Source organism: Erpetoichthys calabaricus, chromosome 3, assembly GCF_900747795.2.
Source record: "Erpetoichthys calabaricus chromosome 3, fErpCal1.3, whole genome shotgun sequence".
NCBI lineage: Eukaryota > Metazoa > Chordata > Cladistia > Polypteriformes > Polypteridae > Erpetoichthys > Erpetoichthys calabaricus.
In genome coordinates, this window is record NC_041396.2 from 294,647,223 (window position 1) to 294,668,736 (window position 21,514).

The window sequence follows — 21,514 nt, forward strand, 5'->3', positions numbered from 1 at the left end:
ATTGATTGGACCCCACCTCACCTTCCAGGAGTGGTTACTGTATTGTACTTGATGTTGTCAGGATAGATGGAATTAACTAAAGTGGGTTTCACAATGTTTTTTATATTGGAGATGAGGGTCTCTTTCAATAAGATACAACAATTGGTTCTGAAAACTTAAGCATTTGAAGAGAAGCTTGTTCATACAACCATTTGCTTAAATGAGCGATGAGATAAAGCAATATTTTAAATATAAAATTAAATGAAATAGTTTTACAATTGTCTAAGGACAATGGATGCTTTACAGGATTAATAGTTTATTACAAATGCAAACAACTTTGCTGCTCCTAATGCTATCAACCCTTCAGTGAAGGCCAGAAACCAGTAATATTTTTGTCTTCTCTGTGGCATTCTTGTAGGGGTATTCATATTCTCTTCAATTTTTTACAGCAAGATGGAGGAAAGGTTCAATGAGTATTACAGAAGGAAATTGTATGAAAGATAGGTTCTGCAAAAAGGAGAAAGACAGCACTGTGGTTAGTGGCAGAGGTCCTTTGGGATCAACTACAGAGTTTTATCACATGTGCTGGTTTTCTGAATCCACTTAGAGATGCCTCTTCTGTCCAGGAACAAAGCAACAGACATCCCCACATCACCCACCTCTCTGACTTTGCTCTCTTCCCTGGTAGACTGCCATTTGCTTGGCTGCGTCCCGGCTCAACAGTTTACACCTCTTACATCACTCTGATACTTATTTATTTAGATGGGATGGTCCACAGCAGGGCAAGGCAATAGGAGGGGTAGGCCCGCCTTCTGGAATGGGTAGAACTAAGCTATAAAAGAGCGCACCTCTGTAGGCATCACATAGGACTCCTTCTTGGACTGCGGACTGTTCTTGGCCAGAGCCTTTCTCACAGCTTGCTCTAGTCTCAGTTCTTTTTCTAGTTTGTTTGCAACAATTAGATTTAGACAAACTAGTGAAAGGCAAAAATGAGTCTCAGCAAGACTTCTAGTATAAGGAGCAGTGGGGGACGAGGAACCTCAAAATCAATGATTGTGCCGATGAGCAGGCAAAGAATGAGCTTTGTGTCCAGGTCCAGGGCAGCTCCTGTTAGCACTTCATTCTCAAGCAGTAGCAGCTATAAGTATGGTGGTGGTGGCGGCATTGGGGTTGGTTTGGGGGGTTTAATTGGATCACCACTTTCTAGAGGAGCAGAAGTAGGATTAGGTGGAAGATATGGTGGAGGATTCAGTAGCAGGCTCGTTGGAGGACTAGGTACCGGATATGGTGGCGGATATGGTGGCGGAATGGGTGGCGGAATGGGTGGTGGATTGGGCAGTGGAATTGGCAGTGGAATGGGTGGCGGATTGCACGGTGTAATGGGTCCAGCAACACCAATCACAGCAGTCACCGTTAATCAGAGTTTACTGGCCCCTCTCAACCTGGAAATTGATCCCAACATTCAGCAAGTACGAGCCCAGGAAAAAGAGCAGATCAAGATCCTCAACAATCGCTTTGCCTCCTTGATTGACAAGGTAAGTCTACCCATTTAATAAATTCAGTTGGGATCTGATAAGGATAAGCACTTGTAAAGATACAAGAAATTGAATGTTTTAAGCTAACACATCAAGATATTGGATTGAAGAGTTTGAACATTTAACCATAGCACAAAAGATCAAGAAATTCATTTTATTGGCATTTGTTTCCAAACATTATCTGTTGGGAACATTTCTAGTTGTGTCGATTTTGAAATATGAAGACGGCAAGCATGCCAGGCTATTTGCACCTTAAATTTGAATGGCAGTTGATAATGAAGCATGCTGCAAAGATGGCTTTTAACTTATCTCTGCTTTAATGATGCCTTTATAAATAAGGCATAATTGTGCTTTTGAAATATATTTGAACAGAACTGGTGTGTAAATGCTGCAGAGATGTTTTCTGAGGATTGGTTGTTCTTATTAGACAGCTAAAAGAAGGCAGCACTTTAACTAAAAAAGAATAAAAAGCAAAATGGTTACTTCTGTCTGAATGGCACCTGTAGCAGCAATGTTGGTGTTTATTAAAAACTAGTCATTAAGCCCGTTACAATAACGGGCGCTAGAACAGTAAATGGCAAGGGACCTTTTACTTCATTAAATTTTTTGCGTAAAATGCCTGTAATTTTCTCTGACAGTAATACTGGCTTTGCTGTCCATAATATGCGTTTAATTCTCTGCGACAACAGTGGGCAATCAGCAGATTCTCCCCAGCAACTGACGTAATGTGCGCGAAAATAAATCTACTTTTACTTTACACTTTACCAGGCCAAGCTTCTTAATCGCAAATCTGACATAGTCAGAGTGAACACTTGCACAACAATGGGGAAGCTGGTCTCTGCGTCTCAGTACCCGACTAGATTTGTCGTGTTTTCTGTTTTAGGTCTTACCTCATTTACCGTATTCCGATTGGATCTGCCGCGTGATATTTTATAGGTCCCGCCCTCTCTGTCTTGTGTGACGCGTCAGGCGGCCTTTGAAGCATCTGCTTTGAAGTATCGCTCCGTGCCCTGCGCACGCGCACTTCACCAGAAGACACAGACACATGGACGCACACGGGGATTTTATTAAAGAGGATGTCACCTATAGTCATAGCCTCGGGCTGTCTGAATCAAACATTTATGGAAGTTGAATTTCAATTTTGTTTTGCACAAGAAGGGATACAGCGTCAGATTTGGGGGCGCTGCAGCAAACACCCCCAATATTCTGCTGTTGCCAAAGACAATGCAAAGTACCTCTTCTGAGTTCCTCCAGCTATGTGGTATAATTAGGATTTAGTTGTACACAGGGGCTCTAACATATTTTGACAACTTGTATATAATTTTATTTCCACATAAATAAACATAAACATGTACAGCAATAATTGGATTTACATTAGAAAAATATTGGGTGCAATTGGAGTCACATTATCAAGTCTACAGATTCTTGAACCAACATAAATCTATAATCTAAGTAGAGTTGATTCATTTTTTTTACTTGCCATTGAAAAGAATTAACATAATGACTGCTGACATGTAAAAGGGATCTACTTGTCCTTCCACACCCTTCTGCTAACCAATCACACCTGAAGAAGGTGTCAGAACGAGATCAGCTAAGGCGTGGCTTTCAATGGCAGTGCTTTACAATGAGAGAGCTGCAAAGATGAGGAGAATCAAGATGGCGTTACTGTGATGTTCAGTGCACACCAGTTTAAAGAAAGGAAAAATGTTCTTCGACACTGTATTCTCAAAATGTAATCTGGCAACCTTATAATGATATTAGCACATTTCATTAATATGTTCATGCTCAGTCCACTCAGCTTCGTTTCTTATTTGCACCTACCTGCAGGTCCGCTTCCTGGAGCAGCAGAACAAGATGCTGGACACCAAATGGAACCTCCTGCAAGAGCAAAGTGGTAGTGGTCCAGGTGGTGTAAGATCCAATATTGAACCCATGTTTGAAGCCTACATTGCTAATCTGCGTCGGCAGCTGGACGGCTTGAACAATGAGAAAATTAGGCTGGATTTAGATTTGAAAAACATGCAAGGCTTGGTGGAAGACTTCAAGAACAAGTGAGTTCACGAAAATAGAGCAATTTAAATAAGGCAGGCAATGCTGAATGTGAAAATGCTGATTACGTACTTCGAATATAAAGGGGTAACAACAAAAGTGCAACTTATTGTACTCCAATAGGAAGGTACATGAGTGTTAGGCAGAGTTACAACAAGAATGAAACTAATGAGTAAATGCAAGAGGATGTAGTATGGAGTGAGACTGCTGTCAAAAATAACTCATAATAATTTAATTTTTCATTTCACACGTGTGGATTATCCTTTGCCTTCTGAAAAGTATGCCTGAGCTTCTGGAAATTTCAAATACAAATCTCAAGAGTGAACAAACTGTCATGGTCCTCGGGGGGGCAGATTGCAGAGCTCAGCGGGATGTGCACATACAGAGGGAGTGGGGGGGTTAGGGATTTCAGACCCAACGCTTAATAAAAATGCCTTTAATGGAGAGTTGAAAGGTCCCAATGATCTTTCCTGCTGTGTGCACTCTCCATTGTAGGCCCTTGCGGTCAGAGACACTGCAGTTCTTAAACGAGAAAGAACAGATTTATGCAAACCTGCCTTCACAAGATAAGGTTTGCAATAACTTCCACCACCCGATCCTATCTGCTCATCTGTTAGGTTTAACTTTATTGTCAAATTTAATTGGAAACATCCAAGCTAGCCTTTGTAAAATTGTGTGGCTCTTAGTCTGCCTGTTCCTGGTCTTATATGTGTATTCTATTTTCCCTATTAAATGTAGCCTAACTTGTGAAAACTTCAGAGAATTCATGACAATCTTTTAATTTTGACAACTTCATCCTACCCATCAAGTATGTCCAGTCCCACTTGACATGCGGAGTTCATCACCCCATCCCACCCTGCTTGCCTCTGTGGGGAATTTTAGTTGATCTGCCAAAGCCCTCCTTCTTTTTCACCCCATAATGATCATAAAATACAGCGTAAGCTCCAAACTTTAAGTTATTATACATTTTATCTCAGTACCATAAGAAAAAGAATTACTGTGCAAGCAAAAGATAAGATGGAGTGGAGGTGATTTAAATTAGTTTGAGGTTGCAGATAAAGAGGATGATATGTGTCCAAATGGCTCTAATATGAGAGCAGATGAAGGTACAGGACGACAAGAGGAAGCTGATGATGGTTTAATGCTAGAATAGGGAAATAAGTAGTAGCTTCACAATGAATATATGTGAGATATACCTGAATATTAAATAATGAGGTAAAATAAACAAAGACCCCCAAAGGTAATGTGAAATCTCCCCTCAGGAATCAATTAAGTATCAATCATCATCATTAATATTATTAAAAGGGGTCAACTAATTCAAGCAGTGTTGGCTACTTGCTGTAGTTTTATTGGTAAAGTAATCAACACATTATTTTCACAATATCATCTGAAGATCATAAAGCACAATCAGTCCACTACAAGTACGTTAGTCACAACAAAACACATGGCCACAGCCACATTTAAAAAGTAATGTGGAATTTCATCTTAAAAATAGTAATTTTGGAATTCGTCATAAACAGTTAATGCGTTACAATAAAAGTCTTCACACTCTAAAAACTGAGCATCAAAGCACCATAACTTATGTGAAAAAAACTTATACTACCTAGGTATTAGACTGGTTCAAAGCCTACGAATAGTAATGATGTAATGACACGTTAACAGTTCCACTAAACAGAACAAAGAGAAACTCATTCTAAAATATCTCTCTCTATTATAAAAGGACATCTTGAGATGAGACGAGACGAGACTCTACCCAAGAGATTTTTTCAAGTGGGTCCTGCCCTCCTGTCAACCATTTTCAGTTACCAGTCCTCTCACGTCTCATTCGTGTGAATGCTTTTGTCAGACACAGTTCTTGCACTCTCAGCTCTTATAAATTTTTACATTTTCCTCACTTTAAGTTTCCAATAAAAGAATACTTAATATTTGGACATTATCGATTACTTGGGCATTAATTGGTTACTTTGCAAAATAAATTATTACCTGCTGAAGATGTGGATCGGTTTGTCAAAGTCATTAAACACATGTCTCACGGACTTCATTTAAAAGATTCAGTATGTTGTGACTCAAAAGAAAAAAAATGTTTACAGAAATTTCCTAAAGCTTTCGTTAATTCAACAGATGTGACTAAGACTGGCTTTCCTGATAGTCGCCGTAGACATAATCGTCATGAACAACACACTTATCACGAAAAGTAAGATTGTAAAATTGTGAAGATCTATAATTCAATGATTATACCGTATAACCCCTATTTGCTCAAACGATTTGATTGTCATATTAATATTGAGTATTGTGCATCGGTTATGAGGATTAAGTACATCTACAATTTACTTTCATAAAGCGCATGATAGAGTACACGTAACTTTACCCAAAGAACAGTCTCAGGACGAAGTTCAAGCATATTTAGATACTCGGTACGTCAGTGCAATAGAAAGCATTTAATGGAATTGCCAATGCACGGTCAAAGTCATTCTGTTGAATTATTACCAATTCATTTACCAGGTCAGAATATGATTCAATTTAAAGACGGTGAAGAAGCTGAAGCTTTACTGGTAGCAAAAACTAAAAATACAACATTTTTGGCTAATTTAAAACTTAATAAAACTGACATAAATGCAAAAGCATATACGTATCCGTAAATTCCTCCACATTACACGTGGCAGAAACAAAAAAGGAGTGTGGCATCCAAGAAAAATTAATTGCACAAAAGTTGCTTGATTAAATATTATATCACCAAAAGATGTCGAACGGTTTCATTTAAAATTGTTGTTACGTGAATTGAAAGGAGCAACATCATATAAAAATGTTCTAACTATAGCTGGTACTAAGTACAGTACAAGAAGTGGCATGAGCAGCTGGATTATGTAAATCAGACAATTATATGTTCGAAATGATGTCTGATGCCACTTCTGTAATGATGCCTGACAAATTAAGACACTTTTTCATGTACTGAATTATTACGGGTGAAGTTGATGCTTCAAAATTATGGGAGGACCATTATATGAAAAGTCTAATGAACAAACAGCTGTTTTGATCATCAAAGTATTGTGAGGAGCAGAAGATATAATGATAGAGCAATTTGGACTTCCAGAAGAAATAGACGAATGTGAGGTAAAGAAAGACATAACAGCAGATGAAGATTTAACTGTGGAAGACCATGGAATATTAGATCGGGAAATGTATTCACAATTAAACGATGATCAAAGAGCAGTTGTCGACACAATTCAAAAAAGTATTCTCAGCGAAATTCATCAGAGGTTATTCTTCATAGATGGACCTGGCAACACATCTGCTTACCCATACGTGAGCAGCAGAGCCACAAAGTGGCTGGCGCATAGCACCTGCCCTGAGGTTGGCGAGCAAAATAAGCAGGGGGCACAGCCCCCTAGTAATAACTTAATATTTCGGAGATTATGCAGCATTTAATGAACTGATCATTTCAGGGAGGTAAACACAGAAGATCTTTGGCAGATTTTATGTGGCAAATAGGATGAGATGGGGTGACAAATTCCAAGCCACCCACATGTAACTTTACAAATACAGATAATGTCACATGGCAGGCATGAAAGTAGCTGCACAACTACACATAGCGCCATGTGGCTGAAGGAGAAAGTGTAGCCGAGAGCACTGACTGCCACTCAAGTTAACACATTTGTGAGACCACCTAAATCCCCCTGAAAACAGTTTTTAAAATCTACGTATTACTTTGTGAAGTTAAATTGGGCCCAATGCAGGGGTTTGCATGGGTAAGCTCTACAATTGCTGGCTTCTGCGTTTCACCCAGTGCAGCCAGAACTGTCTACAGCCTTGTAACCACCAACATCAGCTGTTTGTAAGATGAACATTGTCTTCAGTGTAAAAATAATACAAAACTTATGTAACTCTGACTGAGGAACTTAACCTGCCAGTGCTATAGACATATGAGAAATATGAAATATACCTGTAAAGTCCATTGGAATGGGGTTCAGTGAGGAAAGAAATAATTCAAAAATGATTTTTTGAATTCATTCAATTCACTGTATTCATCTGTTCATGGAATACAGACTAATATCATTTGCATAAGATTCCAGCTATAATAAAATTACAGAAATAAATAAAGCATCAGTCATTTATGAGTACAAAAGAACAAAGTGGGAAAAGGGAGACTGCTTTTTAAAAAAAAGTACAGTACAGTACAGTGCAAGGGAAAGTGGAAATGTCAGTAAATGTCAGTAATGCTGAAAGTGTAATGTGCCAGCTTCAGACTCATGGAGTCTCCACCCAATGAATAACACTGGAGTGGAATAACACTGGGACATGGAGTAGAGTATCTGAGAAGAAAAGCAACACATAATCAATCAACACTATTGTCACGTAGAAAAATAAAAAATCCACCTGAAGCTGAGCGTGTTTAGGATGGGAGAATAAATAGGAGAATCTTGGGTTGCTGCGGGAAAAGGTGTTGGTGAGGACAGCAGGGGGCATCCCTGGGCATCTATTGAAAAGAGTAGGGTGTTCCCGATGTACTGGCTAAAATACCCACCACGGTCTGACCATTCTGGCCCACTGATCATCCTCTGTCTCTAACAGTCTCTTTCTTTCAACCCTATACTAACTAATAGCTAGTGTACAGGGAGAGTATTAACATAAAATATCGACTGTCAAATAATCAAGGGTATGGGTGGTATAGTTAACCCTCAAATCCCAAAGTAATGCACATGAAGTTAACTGTTGACACTAATTTGGCCAGTCAGTGTAAGCGTGGGTCTGTACATGACCAGGTCCTTTGATGAACGGCCATCCCACCTGCAGTTGAATTCTGCCTCCTATTTTGATAGGCTAAACTGAACAGAAGCAATTTTTACACTGCTGTAATTTTTTAAATATTATATTCTTGGAAGACTTAAATACATTTTAAATATAATTGATTGATTGATTGATTGATTGATTAATTATTTTTTTACAGTTTTATTCCATTCAGGGTCATGAGAAACTGAGATAAAGCAATATATATTAAATGTGCACGAATATAATTATAAAACATTCATTCATTTATTCTCCACTGCTTTTCTGAAGCCAGGTCACCTGGGTCAACAGTCATAACAGTGAGGCCCATACTTCCCCTTCCCCAGCCACATCTGCTAACTCATACTGTGGGATCCCAACACGTTCCCAGGCTGTATGGGAGATATAATCCTCCCAGCAAGTCCTGGGTGTTCCACGTCATCTCATCCCAGCTGGTAGAACCCATAAAACATCCACACAGACTCTGTGTACTTAGGCAGTTAATGGCGAACTGACGAAATACTTTGATTTTTACTCAGATATGAAGATGAAATCAACAAAAGGGCTACAGTGGAAAATGATTTTGTCCTGCTGAAAAAGGTAAAAATATGCATTTTAACAAATAAAATGTCATTCAGAATGTTCAGAGCCTATTTAAATAGCATAGGATCATGGAATTTGTCAAAATTACATTTGGAAAAATACTCCATGCCACTCAGATTCAGGTAATACTGTAAGTTGATGCCAAACAGTTCACAGTTGCAGCATTTGCATGCCACTTTCTTGTCTCTAGGATGTTGATGGTGCTTACATGAACAAGGTTGAACTGGAGGCCAAGGTCGATGCACTTCAAGATGAGATTAACTTTTTGCGTGCCCTCTACGATGCGGTAATCTTCTTAATTTGTCAGAATGATATGACATAATTGAACACTGAGACATCGCAAGTTGTTGATGTTTCCTCTGGTTTGTAATCACAGGAGCTCACCGAATTACAGAATCAGGTTAAAGACACCTCAGTGATTCTAGAGTTGGATAACAGCCGCAATCTCGATCTGAATGCCATCGTGGCAGAAGTGCGCGCTCAGTATGAAGACATTGCCAACCGCAGCCGAGCAGAGGCTGAGACCTGGTACATGCAGAAGGTAAGCAAAGGAGAAATGTGCCGTATTATTATTAGACCCAGACATGACAGAGGAATAGAGAAGCGATTCACATATTAACATAAAAACATCTTAAGACTTTTGCCATTCTTGTAGTATGAAGAGATGACATCGTCAGCTGTAAAATACGATGATGATCTGAAAGACACCAAATCTGAAATTTCAGACCTGAAGCGTTTCATCAACAGACTGACAGCTGAAATTGAAGCACTCAAGGGACAGGTAAGCCATTAAGTTCTCATTCTACCATTTTATATAAACATGTATAACACACAGAAAGGTTTTCTGCGTCTTGATGCCCTGTGACTAAGAATCACAATTTACATCGGGGTGTCTAAGCTCCAGTCCTGGTGGGCCGCAGTGGCTGCAGGTTTTCATTCTAACACTTTTCCTAATCAGTGACCAGTTTTCACTGCTAATTCACTTCCTTTTCCTTTCATTTTAATAGTCTGTTTTTAAGGATTCAGTCCTCTCAATTTATTCCTTTCTTCATTAAATGGCAGCCAAACAGAAATGAGACGTGAAACGAGGTAACAGATGTCCAGCTAAACTGGGATTTCAATCTCCAACCAATTTCCTTCCACCCAGTCTCTTAATGAGAAGCTGATTCTTGCTTGTAATTAAAGCAGTTATTTAATTCCACAGCTTGTTGCTGCTCTCATTCTGCCACAGCAGACATTTCCAAAACTGTTAATTTATTCTTCTAAGACCACTGTCAAAATATATTGGTGACATGAGAGATCAACCTTATTGAGACCTCCAACTTTCTTTATTTTCAGATATTGTGTGGTGGGTGCAGGAATGCTGGTCTGTGGCAGCTTGTTTTGTGTCTCATTATTGTATGGCTGCTAATTAAAGAGACAACTAAGCGGTCTGAGTCAAGTTAATTACAATTAAGGCAAAAAGAAGTTAATTAGCAGCAAAAACACGTTACTGATGAAGAAGATGGTTAGAATGAAAACCTACAGCCACTGCGGCCCACCAGGACTGGAGTTCGACACCAGTGGTTTACATGATTATTAGATATAGTCCAAAACCTCACTCATAATGGTTACCAATTTGAACATCGTTAAATTGTTTTTATCCTGTCAAGAGGGCAAACTTGGAGACTGCAATCACTGAAGCCGAGGAACGTGGAGAGCTGGCAGTGAAAGATGCAAAGGCCCGCATCGCTGATCTGGAGGCCGCCTTGCTGAAAGCCAAACAAGATATGGCCCTGCAGGTCCGTGAATACCAGGAGCTGATGAATGTCAAGCTGGCCCTGGACATTGAGATCGCCACCTACAGGAAACTACTGGAAGGCGAGGAGAGCAGGTATGAGAGTAACTCACCTGTCACTGTGGAGAGAAATCCACACGGTATTGTTAGAGAGACAACAGCCATGAAAGTAGTAGCACCTCATTTAAAATTGAGAAAAGAAAGTAAAAATATATATATGATATGATCAAGATAAACTTAGAAAGCATCAAAAGATTGTAATACTGAGGCTTAAATCAGTCTGTTTTTCTGCCAGGCTCAGTTCAGGAGGAGGTGCAGTCACAGCAGTCCACGTTCAGACATCTTCTACTAGCGCTTCATCTGGTAAGCAGAAGAGTTCAATGAAATTCTATTTTTTTTTTTTTGAGTACATTATCTTCATTCTTTTATTGAATACTGGAAGAAACACACTGAGGCACTGAAGCTGTAATATGACAACTATGTCCTTTTTATGTTTTAGGTGGAGGAGGAGGATTTCAAATGCGAGGAGGAGGAGCAGGAGGATTTGGAATGCTAGGAGGAGGAGGAGGAGGAGGAGGAGGATTTGGAAGTGGAATCGGAGGAGGATTTGTAGGTGGAGGAGGAGGAGGATTTGGAATGCTAGGAGGAGGAGGAGGAGGAGGAGGAGGATATGGAACTGGAATCGGAGTAGGATTTGCCACATCACGTAGTGGTAGCAGTGGCGTCTCAGGCGGAGGCATGTCTGGGGGACGCATAAGGAGCTCCTCAAGCAGTATGACTCAAATGACAAGACGCATTTAAAACAGAATGAGTTTCTTTCCCTTTGGTTCTGCAAGCTTCCTCTTTCATCAAAGGGTACCACTCAACAAGTGCAACAACCTGAATGCTTTCTTAAAGCTTTTACCTTTTATTAGTTTTTCTTATAAGCTCACCCACCCAAAAAACAGACTTTGTTTCTACTGGAAAACACCAGATATATGACACAGTAAGATGTGATTTAGAAAGGTTATTTAGTATTAAATGAAAAAAAAACTTTGTTATCCTTAAAAAGGCCGTGTTAACAGATAATGCAGCTAACTAAACAATTAGGAACACTACAACAGAAGATCAGCCCAATATAAGCATTGACCATAATTAAAGGTCCTCTCCACATTTATAAAGCAGGCTTTCCCGGCAGAGCACTAAACAGAATTTCCTAAAGATAAGGACAAGTCCCACATACTTAGTTTTCTGGTTTAGTTCCTGCTGCCATCCACATTCCACATCTGATCAAGTGAACCTGGTCTGTACACTTTCAGGACTACAATCCATGAATATGTAGAACTTTCCACTCTTTTTATCTCCCAGCCCCTAAGTAAAAGTGCCAACTAGCTCAGTTTCTATCCATAACCTGTGAGCAAACAGATATTTTTGTCAAGCTTTTCCTCATTTCAAGAAATAGGCCAGGATCTGCAGAGTACACACTTGATTACATATCAGCACACTCCAATACTTCACTACTTTACTGTATAGTAAAATAAGTAAACAATTTAACTTGTATTCTGTTATAAGAAAAGTACAACCTTATTGAGCATTCCCAACAAAATATTATTGTATTCATTGCAAAAATAACAAATGTTTTATCAGGTGCTACTAAGACTATGACTCTGCCCAAGGGAGACTCCAAGGAGTTGCCACATGCTAGACTACAAAGAACCAATGAGATCAAGTAGATGAAGTGTGTGTATAGACACTGGCTGGGTCATCGAGTGCCATAATTCTCAGGGACTTCTGAATGTTTCCTCAGAGAACAAGGAAGCAGCCTGTTTGACACCTTGAGGGATGCTGAAAGTGGGCATCGTGTCGTTCTTAACATGAATTGTCCACTCAGGATTAGCTAGGGCTATTGTTCCATGAGAGTTACTTGCTCTTCATCCTTTGTGTTTATCATTCATATGATTATGTATACTTCTTTGTTTTGAATGCTCTGCTACTAATAAGCCATTTAAAATAATCCTGATTTATTATTAGTGAGGAATAGCTGAAGATGAAACCCTAACAACTACCCTCTGAAACAGATTGGCTCTGTATTGCAACTAATTCAATAAAACAGTATTGACCAATCATGTGGTGGTGTATTGTTTGACATTTGTGCGTACATCAAGACAAGTACACAGACATTTGATTTTCATTTTTGGCAATTACATTAAAATTGACTTTACACATCCTGTTGAAGCTATGAACAACCAACTGTCACAAGAGAAGATGCAGCCCATTCAACACTGTAGCAAGAAACAGAGTTATAGTGTAATAGTGCTATTCTATTGTATATTTATACACACATAATGAGTTATCCCAACAGATAAAGTCTGCTTTGGGTATTAAAGCACATCTCTACACACCATTGGGGGTAATCAGGTGCTCCCAGGGTGTGGTAATCTGTGCACATTGAAGGGTGCTGCCAAGAAGAGTTCTGAAGGGCACGATGGCCACGGGAAACAAAGGACTTCCAGAAAGCTTATCAACCTGTCAGCAGGGATCATACAAGCCAGCTTGTTGTAATAGAAACTCCTTGTGTGAAAGAGTAGGGAAAAGAAGGCAATTCAAAGTTAAGCTTTATCCCCTGGTATTACAGTTGATAACAAGCCAAAAAAGGTGGAGTTCGGGATGAAAAATGAAAATGCTCTCCCACCTGTTTAGCATAAAATTTTTTATTTTCTAAACAACAATGGATTTTCAAAATATGTTGCACTACAAAATATCAGATCACAAACAAAACCAAAATACAAGGCCAAAAAAAAAAGTCAGAAAATGGCAGATGCTGGTGTGCCAAAGTGCCTAAACTATCCAATATTTTAATATCTGGCTCTCTTACTACTAACAATGTCACTTAGTCTGTTGTGTAGTAACAGAAACAGAGGCACAGAGACTGACAGACAGCAGGGAGACTGGGAGCATTAGAGGACTGACCCTTGACACACTGGTGACAGTAAAGATGATGATGGCAATATTAGAGTTCATCGTAACTGATGCTGCCCATTCTCTCCATTGTATGTTGTTATGAAGCTTCTTTAGTCACAAGCTCATTTCACATCGGTGTGCTAAGAGACACCACTCCACTTATACATCCGTCACACTGTTTAATGCCTCCTTTATTCATTTCTTAGACTAATGTCCCTACAACACAGACTAGAAAGGTGGTAGGAAATGGATGGATAAAAGGGGATTTGTATTATTAAACAAAATAAATTTATCCAAAAACAATATAAGTTAAAGTCCTCATGGAACACACCACACGGGCAAGTTGGTCAGTTGCAGTTGTAAATTGTTGGTTAAAGCAGAAATAGGCATTTGCTTCACACACATACAGGTAAGCGTTATCAACTCTGAGTCATTTCTAATTTTTAACTGGTCTCACAAAACAGACAATCTATAACCACTGATATGCAATAAAATTTATAAAAACACGCTGTGACAAACTAGCTGAGCAAAGTTAGTAGCCCACCTGCAGGTAATACTTCGGGTATGACTCTGGGTCTGTACACAAATCAGTATAGACAACACCATTTGCAAATGTGAAAGAAGAAAGTTAGGAGAATGGTTTACATGTAGCAGAACAACCCAAACAGATTTTACCTTTTGTAAAAGAGATAAGACAGTGATAAAGAGATGATGTAACAGCGTGATCACCCGTATAATTGAAGGTTTGCACAAAAAACAAAAGCATATAATAGGAGTGTGCAATATGTATCATCTATAATAAAATCTTAATTGTTGTTTTAATGATAATTATCAAGTATGTCACTCACTTTGCAAATAAAAATTAAAAACACGCCACCTTGCCTGTGTTATGATACATCATCAGTGTGAGCCTCTCCCAGTGTTCATTGTGTTAACTGTGAGAAAAGGAATTGTACCAGCAGAGTTTGGGCACTCAAACGTTATCTGTTAGTATTAAACATTAACAGATAATGGAGTTCAGTGTGGTTTCCTTACTTCTTTGTGGTGGTTTACAAAAAGCGGCACATTATGAGACACAACACAGAGGCTATGGAGGTTAACCAGATTCAACGCCAGAGCTCTGCAGTACTGCGCGTGTGGTAAATACCAGTTACAATGGGATAACTTACAGTCACATGTGATCACATTTTCTTTTGTTCCTCCTTCATACTGCTTGATTACCTTCATTTTTGTGTTGACAGCAATTGAATTTTTCTATCTGTAATTGTAAGACAAATGTAACTGAACATTGTTGAAACAGCTATAGGTAATAAACTGAGATCGAGATGAATGAGTCATGGTGTATGGAGCTGGTGTGGCAAAAACTGTTGTCCCTCTTTAAAATGCAATTTAAGTGAAATTGATCTAGTATGTAGCTCCATAGGTGTCAGGCAAAAAATATATCAGTTGGAACGAATTATTAATCCGTTCAAACTAATAATTTTTATTTCCGTAAGAAGCACATGCCTATTTTCTTCTACTTCTTTCAGCTGCTCCTGTTAGGTGTCGCCACAGCAGATCATCTGTTTCCATATAATCCTGCCCTCTGTCACTCCTACCGCTGACCTCACTAATTCCTTCGTACATATCCTGTACCAATCTTACATACTGTACTTCTCTGCCTCTCCCGACTTCCTCATACAATACCACAGCTCCTCTCGAGGCACCCTGTCATATGCTTTCTCCAGGTCCACAAAGACGTAATGCAACTCCTTCTGGCCTTCTCAATACTTCTCCATCAACACCCCCCGAGCAAACATCACAGCTGTGGCACTCTTTCCCGGCATGAAACCGTACTGCCGCTTACTAATCATCACCTCCCTTCTTAACCAAGCTTCCATTACTCATTCCTGTAACTTCAGGCTGTGGCTGATCAATTTTATCCCTCTGTAGTTACTAAAGCTCTGCATATCATCCTTTTTCTTAGAAATCGGTACCAGTACACTTCTGCTTCACTCCTCAGGCATCATCTCACTTTCCAAGCATTGCATCATTTAAACAATCTGGTTAAAAGTTCCGCTGCCATCTCTCCCAACCCTCTCCATGTTTCCATAGGTATGTCATCTGTTCCAACAGCCTTCCCATTCTTAATCCTCTTCGTAGTTGTCCTTAGTTCCTCCTTGCTAATCTGTTGTACTTCCTGATTCTCAAAGTACTCATTCCATCTGCTCAACACACTCTCTTCACTTGTGAGTACGTTTCTATCTTTATCGTTTATCACCCTAACCTAAATCATCATATGCCTTACGTCCTTTCTGAACTCCACGTTACAGTCTTCCTTTTTTAGCTTCAACCATTTGATCCTTTGCTCTGCCCTCACTCTCCTCCTCTTCTTGGTCTCCAATATCATCCTGCAGACCACCATCCTATGCTGTTTAACTATGGTTTCCCCTGCCACCATTTTGTAGTCTACAATCTCCTTCAGACTGATACTACTGCACAGGATATAATCCACCTGTGTGCATCTTCCTTTGCTCTTGTATAGCACCTTGTGTTCCTCGCACTTCTTAAAATATATACAGTAATCCCTCCTCCATTGCGGGGGTTGCGTTCCAGAGCCACCCGCGAAATAAGAAAATCCGCGAAGTAGAAACCATATGTTTATATGGTTATTTTGATATTGTCATGCTTGGGTCACAGATTTGCGCAGAAACACAGGAGGTTGTAGAGAGACAGGAACGTTATTCAAACACTGCAAACAAACGTTTGTCTCTTTTTCAAAAGTTTAAACTGTGCTCCATGACAAGACAGAGATGACAGTTCCGTCTCACAATTAAAAGAATGCAAACATATCTTTCTCTTCAAAGGAGTGCGCATCAGGAGCAGATCATGTCACAGAGATAGAGGAAAGCAAACAAATCAATAGGGCTGTTTGCCTTTTAAGTATGCGAAGCACCGCGGCACAAAGCTGTTGAAGGCGGCAGCTCACACCCCCTCCGTCAAGAGCAGACAAAGAGAGAGAGAGAGACAGAGTTTGTTTTTCAATCAAAAATCAATACGTGCCCTTCGAGCTTTTAAGTATGCGAAGCACCGTGCAGCATACTTAAAAGCTGCACACAGAAGGTAGCAACGTGAAGATAATCTTTCAGCATTTTTAGACGAGCGTCCGTATCGTCTAGGTGTGCGAACAGCCCCCCTGCTCAATCCCCCTACGTCAGGATCACAGATAGTCAGCGCAAGAGAGAGAGAAAGAAAAGTAAGCCGGGTAGCTTCTCAGCCATCTGCCAATAGCGTCCCTTGTATGAAATTAACTGGGCAAACCAACTGAGGAAGCATGTACCAGAAATTAAAAGACCCATTGTCCGCAGAAATCCGCGAACCAGCAAAAAATCTGCGATATATATTTAAATATGCTTACATATAAAATCCGCGATGGAGTGATGCCGCGAAAGGCGAAGCGCGATATAGCGAGGGATTACTATATTTTAATTTGGTGAATACTGTGTAATGGACCTGGGCTTGAAGTCTTGAAGTAATAGTGCAGCTATCAGTAATAAAACTATTATTTATTTTATTGTTATTATTTATTAGTTTAAATATTATGCAGTTAATTGATGGTAAAGTTGTTGAAAAAGTCACTTTAACGTGTCAGTGGACAGAGATGGTTAACATTAACAAAGTGTAGTTGGTTTACAAAAAACATTTACTATTTATTACTTTTCTAAGACATGTTCAGTGCAATACAACTATTGACAAGCACCTCTAACCTAAATGCCTCTTTGGATGGCTGAAAATATGTTGTCAAAATCATAGTTTAAGTTTTTGCAAACTTTGTTCAATAAAAAGGTTCTATATTTTGACTGCAACTGTCATGCAATGTGATTCCTTCTCTTCATTAGTGTCACCCCCTTGAAAACTATCACTTTATGGGGCCACGCAAACCTGTATTAATACTTGTGTGCACATTAAAATGTTTTTTTGTACAATGTACAATTCTCATAACAGTCTAATAGGTTATTCTTAGCCAGTCTACTGCAGTAATTGCAGTGGAAAATGTGGTTAACATTCACTCATGCATGGGGAAAAAAATACCATTGAATACCGTGAAACTGCGATAATTTACAAAAATACCGTGATATAGAATTTTGGTCATACCGCCCACGCCTAACCATGCATGTGCTGCTTGGGATTGTACAAACCGCTGTACGCTCCAAATCACACCACAGGAATTACATTTCATAAGTAAAGCTGAACAATTGCTTTGGTTATATTTGGCCATTAGAAAATCCCATTTTATAATCTTAACTTTAGCTACGCCAGGCAAAGTTAGCAAAGCTATGCATTTATGTGCTCAAGTGAGCCTCCAAACAACGTTTTGGCTGAATGTATTTAGTCACTAACTATGTAGATTGTTGTTAGCTGTTAAAATTTCTCAAACTTTGAAAGTTTCCCAAAGAAATGCACTTCAGGAAGCAGTGGGAGGTCAGGTGGCCCTTAGACGGGATTTTGAGAAAGCTGTCCTGTGACGTGTGCCGTGCTAGTTTGGTAACAGATGCTGTACTGGCATCAAATGATCAAAGCTACCACTCGCTCACCGTAAAAAACAAAGGAGGTTTGATGATTCCTTCTGAGGGTCCAGTCAAGGTGGTCAAAGTCACTGAGCGTGTTACCTGACAGTCGACATTAGGGCAAGCTGTCAGTGTATCTTTGATCAATCAGTTTGTTCGGCTGAGATTGGTTCAGATGATGTGTTTTTTCTCAAGGAGCACATTGAGGAAACAAAGTTTGAAATTGACAACCATCATTTCATGCTCATGTCTTTAGTTGTGTCTGTCTTCCACAAACTAAGGCTGCACCATATTGCCAGACTGAATACTCTCAAATTACAGAGTGGCAACACACGGAAAAAGCTATGGAAGACAGTTCTGTGTCATGGATTTTAGATCCTTTCCTGTATATATTTAAGTAACCACATTGTTAGTGTGTGTGTGTGTGTGTGTGTGTGAGAGAGAGAGAGATTGAGAGAGGAATGAGTGAAATGTTTTCAGAAATTATTAAGCCAATTTGTATACAATAGAATTGTTTGTTTTTGTCATTGAGTATCATTTCACTGTTAAAAGAAAGACAAACAAAGATAACTGGCAGTAATAGTGCAAAATTCACAATTGGTATGCCAGTTTGAAAAGATACGTTTTGAGGGCAGTTTTAAAATGTGTTATTGAATCGAGCTGACGGATATGAGAGGGAAGAGAATTCCCAAGTTGAGGAGCACTAGGAGAGACGCTCGAGCTCCCATAGCACAGAGTTTGATGTGCGGTACAGAAAGTCGAGCTGCAGATGAGGATCTGAGTGAGCGAGAGGAGTGTAAGTCTGGAGGAGATCAGTGAGGTTGTGGAGAGCTTTAAATGTTAAGAGCGGTATTGTGTATTGTATTCTGTAGTTAACAGGGAGCCAGTGACGCTGACAGAGAAGAGGTGTAATATGTTCAGTGGATTTACAACAGCAGGTTATTATCCTGGCAGCAGAATTTTTAAGAAGCTGTAAGCGATGGATACGTTTTTGTGGGATGCCAGATAGAATAGCATTACAATAATCTATATGTGAGGTGACTCAGGCATTAAACAATACTTCAGTACTGTGTTACATAAGAACAGGACAAAGTCTAGAAAGGTTTTGGAGATGGAAGAAGGCAGTCTGAGAAATGTTACTTATATGGGAGGAATTATTTATTATTAATAATAATAATAATAATAACTTAATAATTGTCATTATTAGTGTATACATTGAAATATATAATTGCATTTCAACAATTCACCAAAATCGGTTGTATGTAAATGATACTGTTTTAAACGTTATTCTTTTTTCATCAGAAAACCTAGTTTCCACGTTTACCCGTATTAGTTTAAATGGCACTTTTGCCACTCGCAATATGGCGTACGTGCTGACGTATCATGTCGACTGGGCAACACACTGAATGCGGTGTCTATCTATATACAGTATGTCTATGTATAAAACCACCATCTTTCAAAACCTTATCGGTTCAGTCCTGGAAATCAAACAAAACACTACAACTTTGTTTTCTTTACCCTTTTGCAGCCAGGGACAATATACGGGTGGCTGCTACAAACCTTTATCGTGTGTTGAGACTGCTACTTTCACAAGTATTACAATGCTTTTTAACATTTATTTTGAAATTATATTTTGCAAATACTGATAGTAATCATCTCAAAAAAATTATTTTCATCACGTTGAAGTTATAAAAAAACCCACCTTTAGTATGCAGTACCAGCACACGTATGTTAAAGGAACTACTGTTGTTAAATGTTTTGTAAACTTGAAAAAGAAGTGAAATTGATTAAAAATACATAATAGTGCAGTAGTAGCACTGGCAATGATGTAACTTTAGGAAGTATCGTTATAATTATGTCATTTGTATACAATACAAAAAAGAGAAATGATCCATAAGGAACTGTATTGCATACTAAAGGTGGATTACACTATAGAAAAATTAACAAAAACAAATAATTTTAATATATATTCCTAATTCAGGATTTTAATTTGACAAAATCTTGTACTATTTTCTTAACATATAGTTGTTTAGCTCTTCTTGACTCTATTTATAAAAGAGCCAAGCTTTTCTCTTTTTTCCTTACTTTTCTGAGCACCACTTTTCTATACACATTTCATGATGAAAGATAGGAAAATTCTTTGTAATAGCCCTTTTGTAGGGAAAAAAAGAAATACCAAAAGTGAACTCCCGAATTCAAAAGTACGTTATAGCACACCCCACTGTATACATGTGTATGTATGTATGTATACTCGTGATCAAATTAAACGATCATAAAACAATTACTTTTTAGCGTCTACTTTAAAAACGATCCCTAATAGGAGATTAATTTCCTGTTTGTTGAAAAACAATTTTGCTTGGATTGCGAATATGTATGAATATTATGTTAGCTAAATATAGCACAGGAATTAGAAGGGAAGCATTAAAATAACTTTTTCTCATTTGATCACGAGTGTAGATGCACAACAAGTGATTAAAAAAATACCTCAAGTATGGCCAAGGAATTGAAAGAGAAAATATTGAATGTCTGGAATTAATTCGGACAACAATCAAATCTTTCTTAACCAACTGTCACCCAATGACACTTCTAATGTATCCTCCAAAAAATTACAGATTTAGGGCGGCTGTGAAATAAAATTTCGTATCTTATCTTGTATTACAGGTTTTGCTATTACGTTGACATTTATTTTGTTGTCACATTAACGCCTGATTAATGCTTATAAATTTCTGATTACATCTGTTATTAATTATTTTGAGGTTAGACATATTGATAACATATAGATCACTTTTGAACTAAACTAAGACATGAGTTCTTTATTCACAGCCACCCTAAAAATGAAATTTTTTGGATCAAACAATAATTTCAAATAAACAAACGTGATTTTCTTATAACCATGCCTCAGGTAATTTTTATGAATCAATCCTTACTTTTCAGGTAGCTATATTGATACATTTGAGGAATGCCATACTAATAAAATAACTTGGGCGCATATTTCTATCTATGCTTTCAAACATATTATAAAAGTTATACTTACTACTTTTGACTAGAAGAATAATTAATTCAAATGAACCTCACATTGTGACAGACTACCACAGATTACCTGACCACTTTAGTTTTGAAATGTCATTACCGTCACCTACAATTATTGTCTGAAATGACTGATTGTGAAACCGCATAAGAAATGTGCTCATAAACATTACTAGCAAATTCGTGCTGACTGCGTTCGACTTAATTATGTTTTATTTTAAAGCACACAAAACGAGTCCAAATCAACACCTGGGTTACTCAAGTAATATTTGGAAATCTTTTTTGCCGTTGTA

General features: G+C 38.6%; 1 protein-coding gene across 4 annotated transcripts in view; it reads left to right on the forward strand.

The window, feature by feature from the left end:
• The first annotated feature begins 953 nt into the window (after positions 1–953).
• LOC114642495 (keratin, type II cytoskeletal cochleal-like) overlaps positions 954–21,514 on the forward strand; it is a 41,890-nt gene continuing 21,329 nt past the window's right edge. Inside the window, exons 1-9 of one of the 4 annotated variants that reach the window (XM_051925064.1) lie at positions 954–1,514; positions 3,342–3,565; positions 8,867–8,927; positions 9,121–9,216; positions 9,307–9,471; positions 9,586–9,711; positions 10,583–10,803; positions 11,003–11,070; positions 11,234–11,296. In XM_051925064.1, coding sequence (XP_051781024.1) covers positions 969–1,514; positions 3,342–3,565; positions 8,867–8,927; positions 9,121–9,216; positions 9,307–9,471; positions 9,586–9,711; positions 10,583–10,803; positions 11,003–11,070; positions 11,234–11,296 — 1,570 coding nt within the window. In that variant the 5' untranslated portion in view covers positions 954–968. Of the gene's footprint in view, positions 1,515–3,341; positions 3,566–8,866; positions 8,928–9,120; positions 9,217–9,306; positions 9,472–9,585; positions 9,712–10,582; positions 10,804–11,002; positions 11,071–11,233; positions 11,297–11,320; positions 11,717–21,514 lie in introns of those variants that run through there. The other 3 variants (XM_051925066.1, XM_051925065.1, XM_051925067.1) reach the window with 3 other exon arrangements.